The 15,328-nt window shown below is 43.5% G+C and overlaps 2 protein-coding genes across 3 annotated transcripts; one reads left to right on the forward strand and one right to left on the reverse strand.

Annotated features, from left to right (window-relative positions):
- Positions 1-2,384: 2,384 nt before the first annotated feature.
- On the forward strand, positions 2,385-12,896 carry LOC119691258 (integrator complex subunit 8). 2 transcript variants are annotated; one of them, XM_048625974.1, is made up of 12 exons: positions 2,385-2,680; positions 2,799-3,011; positions 3,169-3,266; positions 4,965-5,095; positions 5,227-6,808; positions 7,034-7,220; positions 7,591-7,759; positions 8,672-8,680; positions 9,260-9,421; positions 11,079-11,322; positions 11,799-11,924; positions 12,251-12,896. In XM_048625974.1, exons 1-12 carry the CDS (start codon positions 2,563-2,565, stop codon positions 12,362-12,364), a joined length of 3,153 nt encoding a protein of 1,050 aa, XP_048481931.1. In that variant the 5' UTR covers positions 2,385-2,562; the 3' UTR covers positions 12,365-12,896. The 2 variants fall into 2 exon arrangements, with proteins under 2 accessions (XP_048481931.1, XP_037964316.2); XM_038108388.2 differs by lacking the exon at positions 9,260-9,421 and having other exon boundaries at positions 8,672-8,842.
- Positions 12,897-13,673: 777 nt separating this feature from the next.
- On the reverse strand, positions 13,674-15,209 carry LOC105398701 (lipopolysaccharide-induced tumor necrosis factor-alpha factor homolog). Its single transcript, XM_038108390.2, has 3 exons — positions 15,061-15,209; positions 14,706-14,836; positions 13,674-14,094 (listed from the first exon to the last, which is right to left on the reverse strand). Exons 1-3 carry the CDS (start codon positions 15,085-15,087, stop codon positions 13,998-14,000), a joined length of 255 nt encoding a protein of 84 aa, XP_037964318.2. The 5' UTR covers positions 15,088-15,209; the 3' UTR covers positions 13,674-13,997.
- Between the last annotated feature and the right edge of the window lie 119 nt (positions 15,210-15,328).

Consider the following 15,328-nt stretch of genomic DNA (forward strand, 5'->3'; position numbering starts at 1 on the left):
AAAGGTAAGTATCCCATCGAACAAGTATCGACCCCGCCGGCCTGTTATTATTGTAGAGACGCGACCTACCTGCATTGTATGTTTACTCGACAAAGGAGCACATAAAATGTAACAGGAAGCAGAGGCTATTATTGTAACGTAACTGCTACAAGTGGAAAAATAATACGTAAGTATGTACCTAAGTATTCCTAGATTTTGAGTATGGCTCTGATTCCTGCGAGGGTTCGAATCCTGGCATGTATCAATGAATTTCATAAGTAGGTAGGCACATGCTCTTACGGTGAAGGAAACATCGTGGTGAAACATGCAAGATACGGTAACGTCTAGGTACCTACAGCGGAAGTTGTATGTCGAGTGAAGTTAAATGGGTCAGCACTTAGCAGTGTGGAATATTGGGTAACTATGAAGGACAATAACTTAAGAAAATAATGATACGTAGGATTACCAATTCAATTCAATTATGTGCTATTATAATTATCATCAACGTAATAGAAGAGGATTAAATACTTGCTTACGTGTAAGCATTGAAAAATAAAAAATTAATACCTGTGTGTAGGTACTGTGTAGGTACCGTTAATTTAATAAAATGAGAAGTTAATGAATCGGAATCTATATATAAGCTGTGTTGTTTTAAAGAAGAATTAGATGAAAGAAAGGAACATAATATTATTATTAGGTAAGTACCTACAACGATAAGTTTAGTTTGAAGGAAAGTGAAAGTACAGTGAAACTATAAAGTCCTGAAATTAAATGAGGGCACTGCTATCTTTCATGTAGCAACCCTATATAGCGAAACATAACTGACTTTGATACTTGAAATTTTGCCTGTTAACTTCCTACCTATTTATATATTTTAAAAACAACTTACCATCCACAAAAAAGCTCTTATACAAGCTAGAAGGTGTTAATTAGTGAAACCAATAAATATTTATTTAGATAAGTTATTACAACTGTATAAAAAAAACTGGATCTATTGATGAAGGGCACACATAGTAAAGACATCAATTTCTCTTTTTGGACGGCCAGTTCAGTTTCTTCCAGGAGTTAGAAATATTCCATATTTTGCCCTCTTTGGCACGCTGGTCTGATATACACTATAAAATAAAATAAAAAAATCTTTTTGAGTAACACGTTGCCCCCCAAATTCACACAATGTGAATTTAGTAAGTAAACAAAAAATATATCTTCAAGTATCAAAATGTTAAGGTTTGCCTCAACTGAAACCAGATGAAACCTACAATCAATGGTATGTAAACAATATTCGACTTGGGCTCTAAACCTAGGTTTATCGATAAATGAAGCGTCGGTACTAATAAATAAACCGGCCAAGTGCGAGTCGGGCTCGCGCACAAAGGGTTCCGTAGCAGCAAAATTACAGTTAAATCAACCTATCTCAAAAACTATAAGAGATACTTTGATCAAACCAAAAATCGTTGAAAGAGTTAATTAGCATGCATCACCTCTATTTTTTTTAGAATTTTATACCCCGTAGTTATAAAAATAGAGGGGGGGGGACATACTTTTTACGACTTTGAGAGCTGATATCTCAAAAACCGTTCACTTTAAGAAAAATGTTTTTTAGAAAACTTTATATCATTTTAAAAGACCTTTCCATTGATACCCCACACGGGTATGTACATCGAAAAAAAAAATTTCATCCCTCAGTTACATGTATGGGGGGCCCCACCCCCAATTCTTTTTTTTACTATTTAGTGTCATATTTTTGTAGCGGTTCATACAACACATATTCCCATCAAATTTCATCACTGTAGTACTTATAGTTTCCGAGTAAATCGGCTGTGACAGACGGACAGACGGACAGACGGACAGACGGACATGACGAAACTATAAGGGTTCCGTTTTTGCCATTTTGGCTACGGAACCCTAAAAATGAGTCATTACAATTTGTACAATGCTACATACCCGTCATAGACGCTGTACGAGCGTAAACATCCTCCAAATTCGACAAAATGTGTCCAGCTTGATGCTCCGCGAAACATTGTATAAAAACTCGATAAATAACTTCACTAGCTTGACTACGAATATTTTTCTTCATCTTCCTAATTGCAACCAAGCGTAAATTGTTGCTTTTATCTAGATTATCCTTATAATTAATAAGAAAATTCAAAAAAACAGCCAACCGCCTATTGACATAAACAATTGTTATGACTTTTATGTTTCTTTTCTAATGGTGCCAGGCTCCTGAAAATTTTAGTTCCTCAAACATTAATTTCAGGACTTTATAGTTTAACTGTACATATTATCACAAAGATGAGAACATGAGGCCGTTATTATTTTGAGGAGTTATGAATCAGATATAATCTGTGAATTCGAAACAATGCTTGTCAATCCTGTCAATTTGACACTTTGACAGTAATGGTGTCAAACATTACGTCAAAAAATCCGAATTTATGTGAAACAAAATGCAAAAACACTGCAAATACATTGAAAATTTATAAAGTTTTATACTTTTTGTAATTAAGATTTGATCGCATATCCGTGTTAGATTATAGATATTCATTTCTTTTAACTGAGGTCATATACATGATTTAATTTGCTAAAATGGACGTTGATTTGTTAAGACCGGGCACAGTTCCCCTTTCTCCTGATACAATATTGTGGTTTGAGTTTCTTCTAGACCCAAATCTTCTTAAAAATCATCTTTGCAAACCGTCACCTGGTTAGTATTTTAAGTACCTCAATAATTTCTAATTCATAACCTATAATGTTTTGCTGATACAGCTTATTGCCTTATTCAATGTGAAATACCTATTTATACAATAATTTTGTTCTTTTAGAGCCGACAGGTTGTGAACTGATAATAGAATTCCTTTCGGTTGACAATAAAAATGGTGGTTCCAAGCCCACAAGTGAGAGAGTGGTGGACCTGGATGTGCCATCAAGCCCGCAGTCAGCGAGCACCTCGCCGCCCGCCGTGCAGTTCACACGGAAACAACTTGCTCTTAAGATCCTGGCATTGAAAGTTGCTGCTCATCTGCGATGGAATTTAGGTATTTATTTAATTATATTGTGTTCTTTCCATTCCTAAAAGCATTTTGAGATAATTAACAGTGAAGACAGTTATTACACTTAGTAACCCCGAATTACACAAATCTACTTAATCTTTTTTTTGGACTAATTTTAATACTAAATGTCTTGCAATTACAGATATTTTGGAATCTAAATTGCCACCAATTATACAACAACAGTTGATGCAAGATCTGGTGTACATGGCCACCAACGGAGCATTCTCTGTCCCTCCTCAGGTAACAATCATAGTAATCTAACATTGCGTATATGGATTTACATTAACAGGGTGTCCACTATCTGGAAAGTCAGGGAAAGTCAGGGAAAAGTCAGGGAAGCTCAAGGTGGTCAGGGAAAGTCAGTGAAATTGATGGACCACCTGGAAAGTCAGGGAAAAACTACTATCAAAGCTAATTTTTTGGCAAAGTTGCAGTATTTTACGTTATTATTTTAGACGTGAAATACAGAAGTCATAAAATAAAATCTTGTTTAGTTTTTATAAATATTTTTGTCTGATCCATACTATTACAATAAATATGTATAAAGTATAGTAAATAGTAGTCATATAATAAAAATATGACTTTAGAAAAATATGTGTTAAGAATTTTGAAAGTTTAGCTACAAGTAGATCTTGATATAGTTCAGAGGTTTTGAATGGTAAAATGATGTCTCATTATACAGGTTGTTGCAAAAGGGGGTGACTCAGCTCAAGCTTTTTTATAATACGACGACAGCGCAACCGGGTTTCTCCAAAAACGCTGCCTTTTCGCGGCACCTTCTTAGGGGGAAATTTGAAAGCGCCCGCACACATAAAATAACTTTTTATATTTTTTTCGGTATTGGAGGACTAAGAAAGGTCATGAGATGAACATACAAGTAAAAAAAATATCCAAAAAAATATGCTATCTGCCAGCTTTCTTACTCACACATAAAAAAAAGTTATTTTCGAGGATGCGTACTTTAAAAACCTGTACTCTGCTGTAAGTTCCAGACCTAGCATAAAGTGAGCTTCAAACAACTAACTAACCTCTTTTGCAATAAAAACCAGTAGATTTCTAAAAAAAATATAATTTTTTATTAAATATTGGACACTGACGGCAGGACTGGTCCACCGATTTAAAGTCGCTCAGCGTGCTATGGAGTGAGCTATGCTTGGGGTTTCTCTGATGGATCGTATCAGAGATGAGGTTATCCATCAGAGGTCTAAGGTTACCGACATAGCTGTCAAAATAGTATGCAGGCTGAAGCGGCAGTTGGCTGGTCATATCTGCCGAGGAACCGATAACCGTTGGGATAGACGAGTTCTCGAGTAGAGACCTCGAAAATATAATCATAGCGTGAGACGCCCTTCTGCTCTCTAAACCGATGACCTTAGGTGGGTAGTCTGTAGTGGCTGGATGAGGAAGGCCGAGGAGCGAGTGTAGTGGCTCTCCTTGAGAGATGCCTATGGATTAATATTGGCTGATGATGATGATGATATACAAAATCAAAAAAGTGATTAAAAAGGTAGTTCATTTTAAAAAAAACGTGCTTTAGAAAATATATATTTGGTTCTTCATAGTAAAAAGTCACGCGATCAACAAATTTTATGTGGAAAACCTAAGTTTTTTGTGAATGTTTTAGTAAAACAAAAATAGTTTAGAATGACCTTCTGATTCACGTTTTTCCGCCCTAGTTGTAGTATGCCCTTTTTGCAGCCCCCTGTATAAATATTTTACGTAATCGAAGTTTCAATAACTTTCAAACAAATAAACGCAAAACTTGAAGCTTTCGTCATCTAATTACTTAAATTGGGATTTTATTTTGATCTGTGGTCAGGGAAATTTTCTGAAATGGTCAGGGAAAGTCAGGGAAAAGTCAGGGAATTTTTTGGAGCATTCTGAGTGGACACCCTGATTAAGTAATAAAACTAATGTATCAATCATTGCATATTTCAGGATATTTCTCTGGAGTTGCTTCATAAAGCTGAAGTGCAGTTTGCTCTGACAATGTACCACCGATGGATTATCAGATTCCCAGTCAAGGCTGCCCTCTATGCTAAAGCAACTAAATTGCCATTCATACATCTGTAAGTGTATCACTATATTATTAATAATCTTAATATGTAATAGTAACCCAGCATTATGAAACATGCCAAGTGTAGGAACAGACACCCCCATAAAAATAGTAGATTCTAATTAAATTATAAATTATTTTCAGACCAGGGATGATTCCAGACACTGGCTACAGCCCACTGAATCCAAGCTTTGAGAAAATACTGAGATGCTGTGAAGCAACTCGGGTACAGAGCATCAGATACTTGGATGATGTATTGGCATACTATGAGCCAACATCCAGTGCAGGTAGACGGGAGTCTAAAAAGATAAAAATACCAGTAATGGAAGCCTTCCTCACGCTCACAGAAGACACTGGTGACCTAAACCACAACTGGGACACAGGGGACATAGAAGTCAGTCAGTATGAGTTCACTATGCAAATACACTTTGACTTATGCTGTAATTATTTCTTCTATGCTCAACATGACCTGGCAAAGAAGCACATCCTGGGCTGCCGAGAAAACTCCAACTTACTGGACAGAGAAATAGCGTTCTATGGGTATGGGTCACACAAGACAATGCCATGGGGAGACTTTTATTTTGCAAGTGTGGCCAAAGATGATATCTTGGGTTATATTAGAGCTCTTAACTTGGGACTGGAAGTGCTGAATGAGGAGCCGTCTCTGCTTCAGAAATTGCAGGAGTCTGTCGCCAATCACTACACAGGGATCATAAGTGTTTTACAAGCAGATAACCTTGCTAGAGAGATTCCCTTGGTGCAGAGACAGATGGTGGAGCTGGACATCCAGGGCTCGGCGTCGGGCGGCGCGGTGGCGGCGGCGCGTGACCTGCTGCCGCGCGTGGCCGCGCTCAACGCCGTGCGGTACGCGCTGGACGGCGGCCTGCCCTCCACGCAGCCAGACTTCGTCAATAAATTCAAGATAGTCGGAATTAAATTCTTCGATATTTTATTCTGGGCCCTGGCGCCGGTATTGATGTCAGAACTCGGAGAAAAAGAATGGGAAAACCTCAGAATGTTCTTTCTACATCTGGCCACTTCTCAGTGTCAAATACCTATCGACAGAATAGACGAGTACATGAAGAAGCACGTCGGCGACTCCTCTAAAACTATCAGACGGAAACTGATCAGCGACAGCGAGCTGAACATAATAGTGAACGACATCGCGAACAGCGACGACGAGAGCGTGGAGATCCCGCGGCTGCTTCTGGGCGACGACTGGGACGCGCCCGGGCTCGACTGCAAGGCCGTGCCCGAGCTGGAGATGGGGCGGCTCAAGAAGCGGCTGATCGAGGCGTCCACGGCGGACGACGTGCGCATGTGCCTGGTGAAGCTGGCGATGATGGCGCCCGCGTCGCCGCTGTGGAAGCTGAGTCCGTCGTGGAAGCCGGCGGGGGCGCTGGGCGCGGCGCTGGGGGCGCTGCCGCGGGGGTTCCTGCAGGACTTCGGCTACGTGGTGTCGGGGGCGGCGCGCGCGCGGGCGGAGGCGGGCTGCGCGCGCGTGGCGCTGTCGCTGCTGTCGGTGCTGGAGGGCGAGGCGCGCGGGCAGCTGGGCGGCGGCGGCGCGCTGGCGCGGCTGCTGGGCTGGGAGCTGCTGCTGCTGCAGGTGCTCGTGGTGCTGGCGGAGTGGCCGCACCACCGCCTCAACCTGGCCGCGCTCGCCGCCAAGTGCAAGGCCTGCATCGCGGCGGCCAGCTCCGGCGACCAGCTCGTGCCGAGGCCACAGGTAATCATCACTATATAGGTTTTACACCGTTTATTTAATGTTTAAATGTTTTTAACTCATTCATAAACTTGAACTATTCATAAAGAAGCATGAGATGTCCGGCTTAATAAGGCCAAGAGCACATTTTTGCCACACTTTTTAATCGAAAACTATAGCATTATTTGAAGAGCAACCTAAACATCAAAACACTAATTTTTTATCCATAAATTTCACCCCCTCTCCCAGATCGTAGAAGCGTGTTGGATCCTGCTAGTGAACGGGTGCGAGTGGGAGGGCGCGGGCGGGGTGGCGGGGGTCGCGGGGGGCGGCGCGGGGGTGGCGGGGGACGCGGCGGCGGCGCTGTGCGCGGCGTGTCTCGAGCTGCAGCGCGGCAAGGCGGCTAGGAAGCTGCCGCGCGCGCTCTGGGATCTGGGTATGTTTGATGTTTAGCTGCCATCATTTGCTATTTATATATTTATGAGACATTGACTCACAGTAATCCTTCCAATTAATCATATTGATCGTATCGTTTCCGTGCGAACTTTCTCTTCACGTTTATGAGTTTAGCGAAAATATTCCGGGATAAAAAGCACTCAAGCCTTATAGAACTTAGGTAACATTACAATGGTAAATATTTTTTGTAATCAATGTAATAGTTTGGGATATTCATCACCTGCAATCAATCTGCCTCTATTTTACAACGCAAACAAATATTGCTTATTTGTTAAAGGTTACACATACATACATTTATATATCATATACCTAACAATATCGTATACCTAATCACCGATCCATCTTTACAGCCCTATCAGTATACTCCAACGCGCCGGGCCCAACGAAGCGGAGCGCGGGCGGCGCGGCGCACTCGCGGGACGCCGCCGCCGCCGCCGAGGCACGGCACGCCTTCCACGGCTTCCTGGCCACACTGAGGGAACCGCTCGCCATTACTGTCATGCTGTCTGTACTCGCCAGGTGAGTGTGTTGCTGCTGACTGTACTAGCTATGTTAGCTTCTCTAGAGTCTGTGGTCGTATGTTACTCTGTGTGTCATTACACACAGAGTAACATGCGGCGCCTCATTAGGCGCCGCCGCCGAGGCGAGGCACGCCTTCCACGGCTTCCTGGCCACACTGAGAGAACCACTCGCCATTACTGTCATGCTGTCTGTACTCGCCAGGTGAGTGTGTTGCCGACTGTACTTGCTAGGTTAGTCTGTTACTCTGTGTGTAATGAGGCGCCGCCGCCGAGGCGAGGCACGCCTTCCACGGCTTCCTGGCCACGCTGAGGGAACCACTCGCCATCACCGTCATGCTGTCTGTACTCGCCAGGTGAGTGTGTTGCTGACTGTACTTGCTATGTTAGCTTCTCTAGAGTTTGTGGTCGTATGTTACTCTGTGTGTAATGAAGCCCCGCCGCCGAGGCGAGGCACGGCTTCCTGGCCACACTGCGGGAGCCGCTCGCCATCACTGTCATGCTGTCCGTACTCGCCAGGTGAGTCTGTGCTGCTGACTGTACTGGCCAGGTGAGTCTGTGTTGCTGGCTGTACTTGGTAGGTTAGTCTGTGGTCGTATGTTACTCTGTGTGTAATGAGGCACCGCTACCGAAACAAGGAAGCGGCTCTACAACTTATTCATGTGCACTCAGTAGGTCTAGTTGAAAATCATGCACCTTTGCTTGAAGCTCTGCGTAAGACGTAGATGTCGCAATCATGATGAGTCACCTCACTTACCAGGGCTACCACATCGCTAAGCGAACACCCAGAGCGGATGCTGTTTGCCTATACTTTTTGGCCACCTGCAAGTGAATAATTATATGGTAAAAGAGAAGTAATTTATCTCATTTCAAAGTATTTTTCTTCTTCAACTTAATCAATGTTTCCTTCCAGAATATACAACGTGATAACCGACGACCCGGCCACGGAACTCGTAATAGACTACCTGGCGCTGTGGCCTGGCGGCGTGTCGGCGCTGAGCTCGCACAACGCGCGCCTCGTGCTCGACGCCGCCGCCGACGTGCTCGAGCGCAGTCTGCGCCTCTACCCGTACAACACTTCTTGGTATGTGTTTGATGGTCATATTAGGGCTTCTAACTGGCCAGCTACCCATCCCGGACATCAGGGAGGGGTCTTACCACCCCGAGGCGACTCTTCTTTTGAGTACTGTGGCTATACGCTGCAGCGGCTAGATCCACTGGATCCCTGATGTCAGACTGCCGTCTGACTGAAGGTATAGTGCCTGTAGTTTATGACCGAGTCGTCGAGAGCTACAGGTTACTATAATTATATCATTTAGCTAAGAAAACGGGTTACGTGACCGGCTACCCACCTAAGAGCTTCAATACACAAATTTGCAACCCAAACGCCGTATTTTTGCGATACGGCCTCACATCGCAGTTTTGTGTTCGGCTTGGTTTGCAGTGTAAAGAAACCGGTCGGGGAAGGCTTTTCCAGGACCGTTTTCTTTTCGCTAATGCTCGTGATAACCGACGACCCGGCCACGGAGCTGGTGGTCGAGTACCTGGCGCTGTGGCCGGGCGGCGTGTCGGCGCTGAGCTCGCACAACGCGCGCCTCGTGCTCGACGCCGCCGCCGACGTGCTCGAGCGCAGTCTGCGCCTCTACCCGTACAAAACTTCTTGGTATGTGTGTAGTTATCATAGTATGTAAGTGACAGAGTTAGTGATAGAGTACCTGGCGCTGTGGCCGGGCAGCCAGTAATACTTCTGACTGACCGGCTACCCATCTAGGGCTTGAATACAAAAATCTGAACACAAACGCTTGTACTCGTATCTTTCCGATGCGGCCTGACATCGCAGTTTTGTGTTTGAGACCTAAAATCTAGGTTTGCAGTGTAAAGAAACCGGTCTGGGACGGCTTTTCCAGGACCGGTTTCTTTTCGGATCATACTTTACACAACGCGCTCTCTTATCGGCCATATTCGGCCATAGGTACTACAATTACATTCCCAATCCCCAGGCTCCGTCTCTACGGCAACGTGGAAGTCGCTGACTCGTGGCACTTCGCCAAGCGCCCCCCAGACTCAGCGCTATCGCTTATCGTGACCCTGTTACTAACGGCTATACTATAACCTATATACCCATCCTCCAGGCTACGTCTCTATAGTTATATAGTTATAGTTATAGAAAAGGGGAGGGCAACCAGTGCCCATTCGCCACTGCGACCTAAAAGATCTATTGTGACTCCCCTTGCCGAGTCAAATCTCACTATCCAGGCCCAGGTCTTTTATAAACCTGATGATCTTACCTGGAGGGAGAGACCTGACATCTATGGGGGCTAATTTGTAGCCGCCCAAGATTCTGTTTCTCTTGTGAATGATGGCCTCACATTCACAGAGAATATGCATGGGCGTTTCGTCCTCTTCATTGCAAAATCTACAAGTTGGAGTATCGGACAGACCCATTTTATGTAAGTGACTGTTCAACCTACAGTGACCTGATAAGGTTCTTGTCAAGACCCTTAACTGGTTGCGTGTGAGCTCTAAGGCTCGACGCGTAAATTTCTGCGAATAGCCCACGATTAGGGCTCTTGCATGATGTTGCCCTGGTACATTATTCCAAGCCTCTAAGCTTTGGTTCTGTGCCCAGTCCTTGATCTCGCGACGACTGGTGCATTTTGGTAGCCCGATGATGGGCTCGGGGCCCAACGGTAAGCTTTCTGCTCCCAGACGTGCGAGCTCATCTGCTTCCTCATTGCCATTGATGCCACAATGTCCGGGCACCCATCGCAGGGTCACTCTATTGTTAGCTCCAATTTTGTTCAGGATGAGGATGCACTCCATTATAAGTTTGGAGTTAACTTCTGCAGAAGTCAATGCTTTAAGAGCAGCTTGGCTGTCTGACAGAATAAATATATTCCTCCGAGTGAAGGCTCTATCCAGGTTTTCGTATGCACATCCAATGATGGCATATATCTCGGCTTGAAATACGGAGGCAAACCTTCCCAGGCTCGCATATTTGCGCGATCTTGGCCTTTCTACGTCTCTCTTGCTTCTACGTCTCTACGGCGACGTAGAAGCAGCAGCAGGCCGTCCAGCAGCCGCTCTCCGCCGCTATCTGTGTTCCCTAGCCGCCGGCTCGTGGCACTTCGCCAAGCGCGCCCCAAACCGTGACCCTATAACAAACAGCCATACTATAACCTATATTCCCACCCTCCAGGCTCCGTCTCTACGGCGACGTGGTAGCCGCCAGCTCGGTCCCAGCGCTATTGCTTATCGTGACCCTATAACTATTGGTCATACTACCTATATACGGTATAATCTGTATACCCATCCTGCAGGCTCCGTCTCTACGGCGACGTGGAAGCAGCAGCCGGGCGCCCCGCAGCCGCTCTCCGCCGCTACCTCTGCTCCCTAGCGGCCGGCTCGTGGCACTTCGCGAAGCGCGCGCCGGACGAGGGCGCCACCGCGCGGCGCGCCGCCCGCTGCTGCGTGGCCGTGGGCGCGCCCACCGCCGCCGCGGCGCTGTGCCAGCTGCCCGATGAGCCGGATTATACGCCCGCGTTTAAGTGTCTTGCTGAGAAGGTGAGGTTTTGGGCCTTTCGCTTATTGACACCACACACTACGCAGATGCAGTGGCGTATTTTAAAATGGCCCTTCTCCGTATAAAGTTTACTCCCAGCCAACAGATATCTGCCTGCATCTGCTTAGTGTGTGGACACTTTTCGGTGTTCTGAGTACCTCATAGTAATGTGTGTGAGTAACACCATTAACACCAACACCTGTTTCGATATTATCATCTCCCAATAATCTTCCACTCTCCTTCCTCCAATCTTCTTGCTAGAAATAGACCTCTTTTAAGAAACGCCACAATACTCTGTCCTCTGCCTTCCTCATCCAACCACTAACGGCTACCTGTCCAAATTCGCCGGCCCTGCTGGTTGGAAGATGCTACATTCTCAACTTGAAAACTCTACTACCCTAACGGTTTTCGTTCGCTAACTAACTTATTTAATTCTATGCCATTTGGGAAAAACATTACTAATTATATTTAATTCCAGACGGGCAACGCGTCGGACGCGATGGACGCGTACTACGGCACGATCTGGGACGGCACGCTGCTGGAGGTGGCCGTGGCCTTCCACGCGCGCCGCGGCGAGGGCGGCCGCCGCGCCAGGGCTGTCAAGGTTAGTACAACTTGTTTTGTAACTTATTTATCTCGTGGTGAAAGTGTTCATACAGAATAAGTTACTTTCCCGGTACCTATTGTTTGTTTTGTTACCCTGCGAAATACAGGGTACAATTTTATCAGTGTATTTCCCGTCGGCATCGGCTGGTAAATACATACTTACCGAAATACTTAGCAGCTTTTACCATGTCACTAGCATAAAACTCCTATCTGTATAAAAAATCGAATGCTAATTATGTTGTCGGTCAGTTTTGTGCAACCCTAGCTGAACGTAACATTCAATATGTTACAAACCACTTATAACCATTATATTTTTCCTGTCAGGCGGCCGGAGCCCTAGAGCTGAACGCCAACAACAGTGAAGACATCCAGCGCGAGGCCGCCGCCACGCGCCGCGCCCGCCTGCTGCGCGCGCTCACCAACCAGTATGTGGCCTAGTTGCACACCGTTACATACGGAATATAGGGTTGCCAGACTATGAGAGTGGTTAAACAGATGTAGCATAGTTGCACACCGTTACATACGGAATATAGAGTCAAGCGGTGAAACGATAAGTGCTCTTCTGTATTGTGCTTGGGCATGACTATAACACATGCCCGATCTCAATCCAGTATGTAACCTAGTTGCACACCGTTACATACGGAGTATAGGGTCTGATGGTGAAACAATAAGTGCTCTTTTGTATTGCGCTAGGGCATGTCTATACAACATGGCCGATCTCATTTCAATACCGGCTAAGAAATTATAATTATTGTTTTATACAAAAGGTTGACCAAATGTGCTATACATACATAGAACTTAGTTGCAAAAATGGACTCTAAAACCGGACTCTTAAATCTACATATGTGTGGACTGTAACCGTCGATCGTATTGGTAGGATCGTGTCAAATCTGCAACACTAGAACTTTGTACAAAAGACTGTAAATAGTATTTTTAAGTAATAATTTTGAATATAGTGCTACGTTTTTTACACTCGTGTTTTATATTCCTACTACGTTTTAGCTTGTGAGCGGTAATGGAGCAGCTTTGAATATTATTATGTCTTACTAACCCTCGGAACTCGACTGACAACTATACGTTTTCTGATACACTATGTATTACTATGTAAGAACTAGTACTAATATGTATAACTGGATGGTATGCTAGGTTTGTATCTAATCTATACCAAATCAAAATCAAGGAGGCCTCTCCAACAGTGGACTCTTACACGCTGTGTCATCATATCGTATTAGATGTAAGACCTTCTTTCAATGTATCTTTTAAAACTGTAATAATATGTATGCTGTCTTTTGGTTTATCTATAATAAATAAATAAATCATCATCAGCCCGTAGTCGTATACCTACTGCTGAACATAGGCCTCTCCCAAGCAACCCCACTACACTATGTCCTCGGTCTTCCTAATCTCCAGCCTCTACCGGCCCCAGGGGGTCGGTCTAAGGTCCTTGGTTCAGACTGTGTAAGTATGATTAAATAAACAATAATAAAACTATTTGGTTAAATTTATTTATTCTACTTTATGTTATACAAAATTAATGACTTAACTAATTGGCTATAGCTAGTTACTCTATAAACTAAATATAAAAATATATGGCACATTCCGGTAACTCACCTATCTGTTCATACTGAATAGTTATTTGTTATTTCCAAATTAGATTAGCCCATATCATATTCGGGTTGAAAAACATTTGAAGTAAGTTTTTTTTAACACGAGTATTTAAACTATAAAAATGGACGTAATCGTCACAAAAATAATAGGTACGTTTTTTATTTAGAAGAATGTAAATAAGTACGTAGACTTCTTAAATAAATTTAAATTAAGGAATATCTTGTTAATCTCACATACCGCCTAATCATTCAATAATGTTTTGTGAAATTGATAAGCTAGCAATGTAGCTGACCCTACACAATCACAATAACAAATCGGTGTCTATAATATTTCTGGCCAAGTATGTAATACCTATGTGCGTGCCACACTAACTTGGTTAAACCAGAATTTTTCATTGACCGTATCTAACATTTATATCTTATACCTATTATAAGTAAAAAAAAAGTAACCAGCATCAGTTGATCTATTTCTCATAGGATCCCATATACCTGGCGCAGTTGGGACAGTAGTGGTCGCTGTTCTTAGCCGAGTCGATGCAGTAGGGGACACAACACAGGCAGCTGTGGAATAAATGATACTAAATTTTAAGGCTGGCTTGTATTAAATATTAATTAAATGCAATTTAAATCCTAAGTTACCCAGTCATCATAACTAATGTACGGGCTGCTAGCATTGACACTTTCATAGGGGTCAGGTTTCTTTGCCTCAGACTTCACGTAACTTTCATATTATTTATGTCAGCGTATGTTATAAGGATTAGTGAACGTTATGCACCGAAATAATTGACTCGAAACAAGTTGAAGTGTGGCTAGAGGAATAGCAGGGTCATCGGTCAACCTTGCAAAGTCATCTTCATAACAGGTTTATATAATTTGTTACCAAATATTTGTTGCTCTCTAGTTTAGCCGATATATTTTAAAGTTGGTACTTAATGGTATATTATTTTTTAGTAGATATTAGGTCGGTGGGTACTTATTTGTCCAGTAGATGCGGAAGCCGGCCGGGATAAATACAATAAATCAAATTGTGTCGTGTACGTAGGTGGCGTTCTTTTTTAACAGTATAATCTGACCATTGTTGGCGGATAATGATTGTTATTATTTATTAAATTGTAACTGTAACCTTGGATTACAATTTTTAACTAAGGGACTACTTATAGGTACTTACTTACCATACTATAGACCACAACGCGGCGGCCATGTGAGTTCGTGACGTCACCGAGTACTTGACGGAGGTCTTGACCGAGGCCTGGCAGAACTGACACACGGTCAGTGTATTAGAGGGCCCCAGCAGCGGCACGTGCTGGAATTTTTATATTACAACTTAATAACCATAGGACCCGAGTGATGAATTTACCTGATTAAAAAAATCCTCGGCTTACTCACGCCAGGACTTGTAAGTAACGGCTTACAACAAGAAACTGTTGTTATGGATATTTTTCAAAATGTCACGTTTCTTTCGCATAAATCGTCATTTGTGTGTGTTTTTTAAATACTTAAGTATATTATACTGGTAAGTATACTTACGGTCGGATGAGGCACAGGTACCGACATTCCAGTCGTATTTTTCAGAATCTGAAAACAAAGTAGGTAAAATAGGTAAGTAGATACAACATTGTGGTACCTACTAGTCTAAAAAGTATGACAGAAATAATAAGCTTTGTTAAAGCATAAACTGTCTCACCATATGACTTGAATTCATTGAATGAAGTGGGGCCTCGTCGTGTTGCATCTCTGCTGTAGTAAATAGAATAAAAATATAAATATACAATCGTCACTTCTAAATACCAGCTGA

Source organism: Plutella xylostella, chromosome 15 (assembly GCF_932276165.1).
Source record: "Plutella xylostella chromosome 15, ilPluXylo3.1, whole genome shotgun sequence".
Lineage (NCBI taxonomy): Eukaryota > Metazoa > Arthropoda > Insecta > Lepidoptera > Plutellidae > Plutella > Plutella xylostella.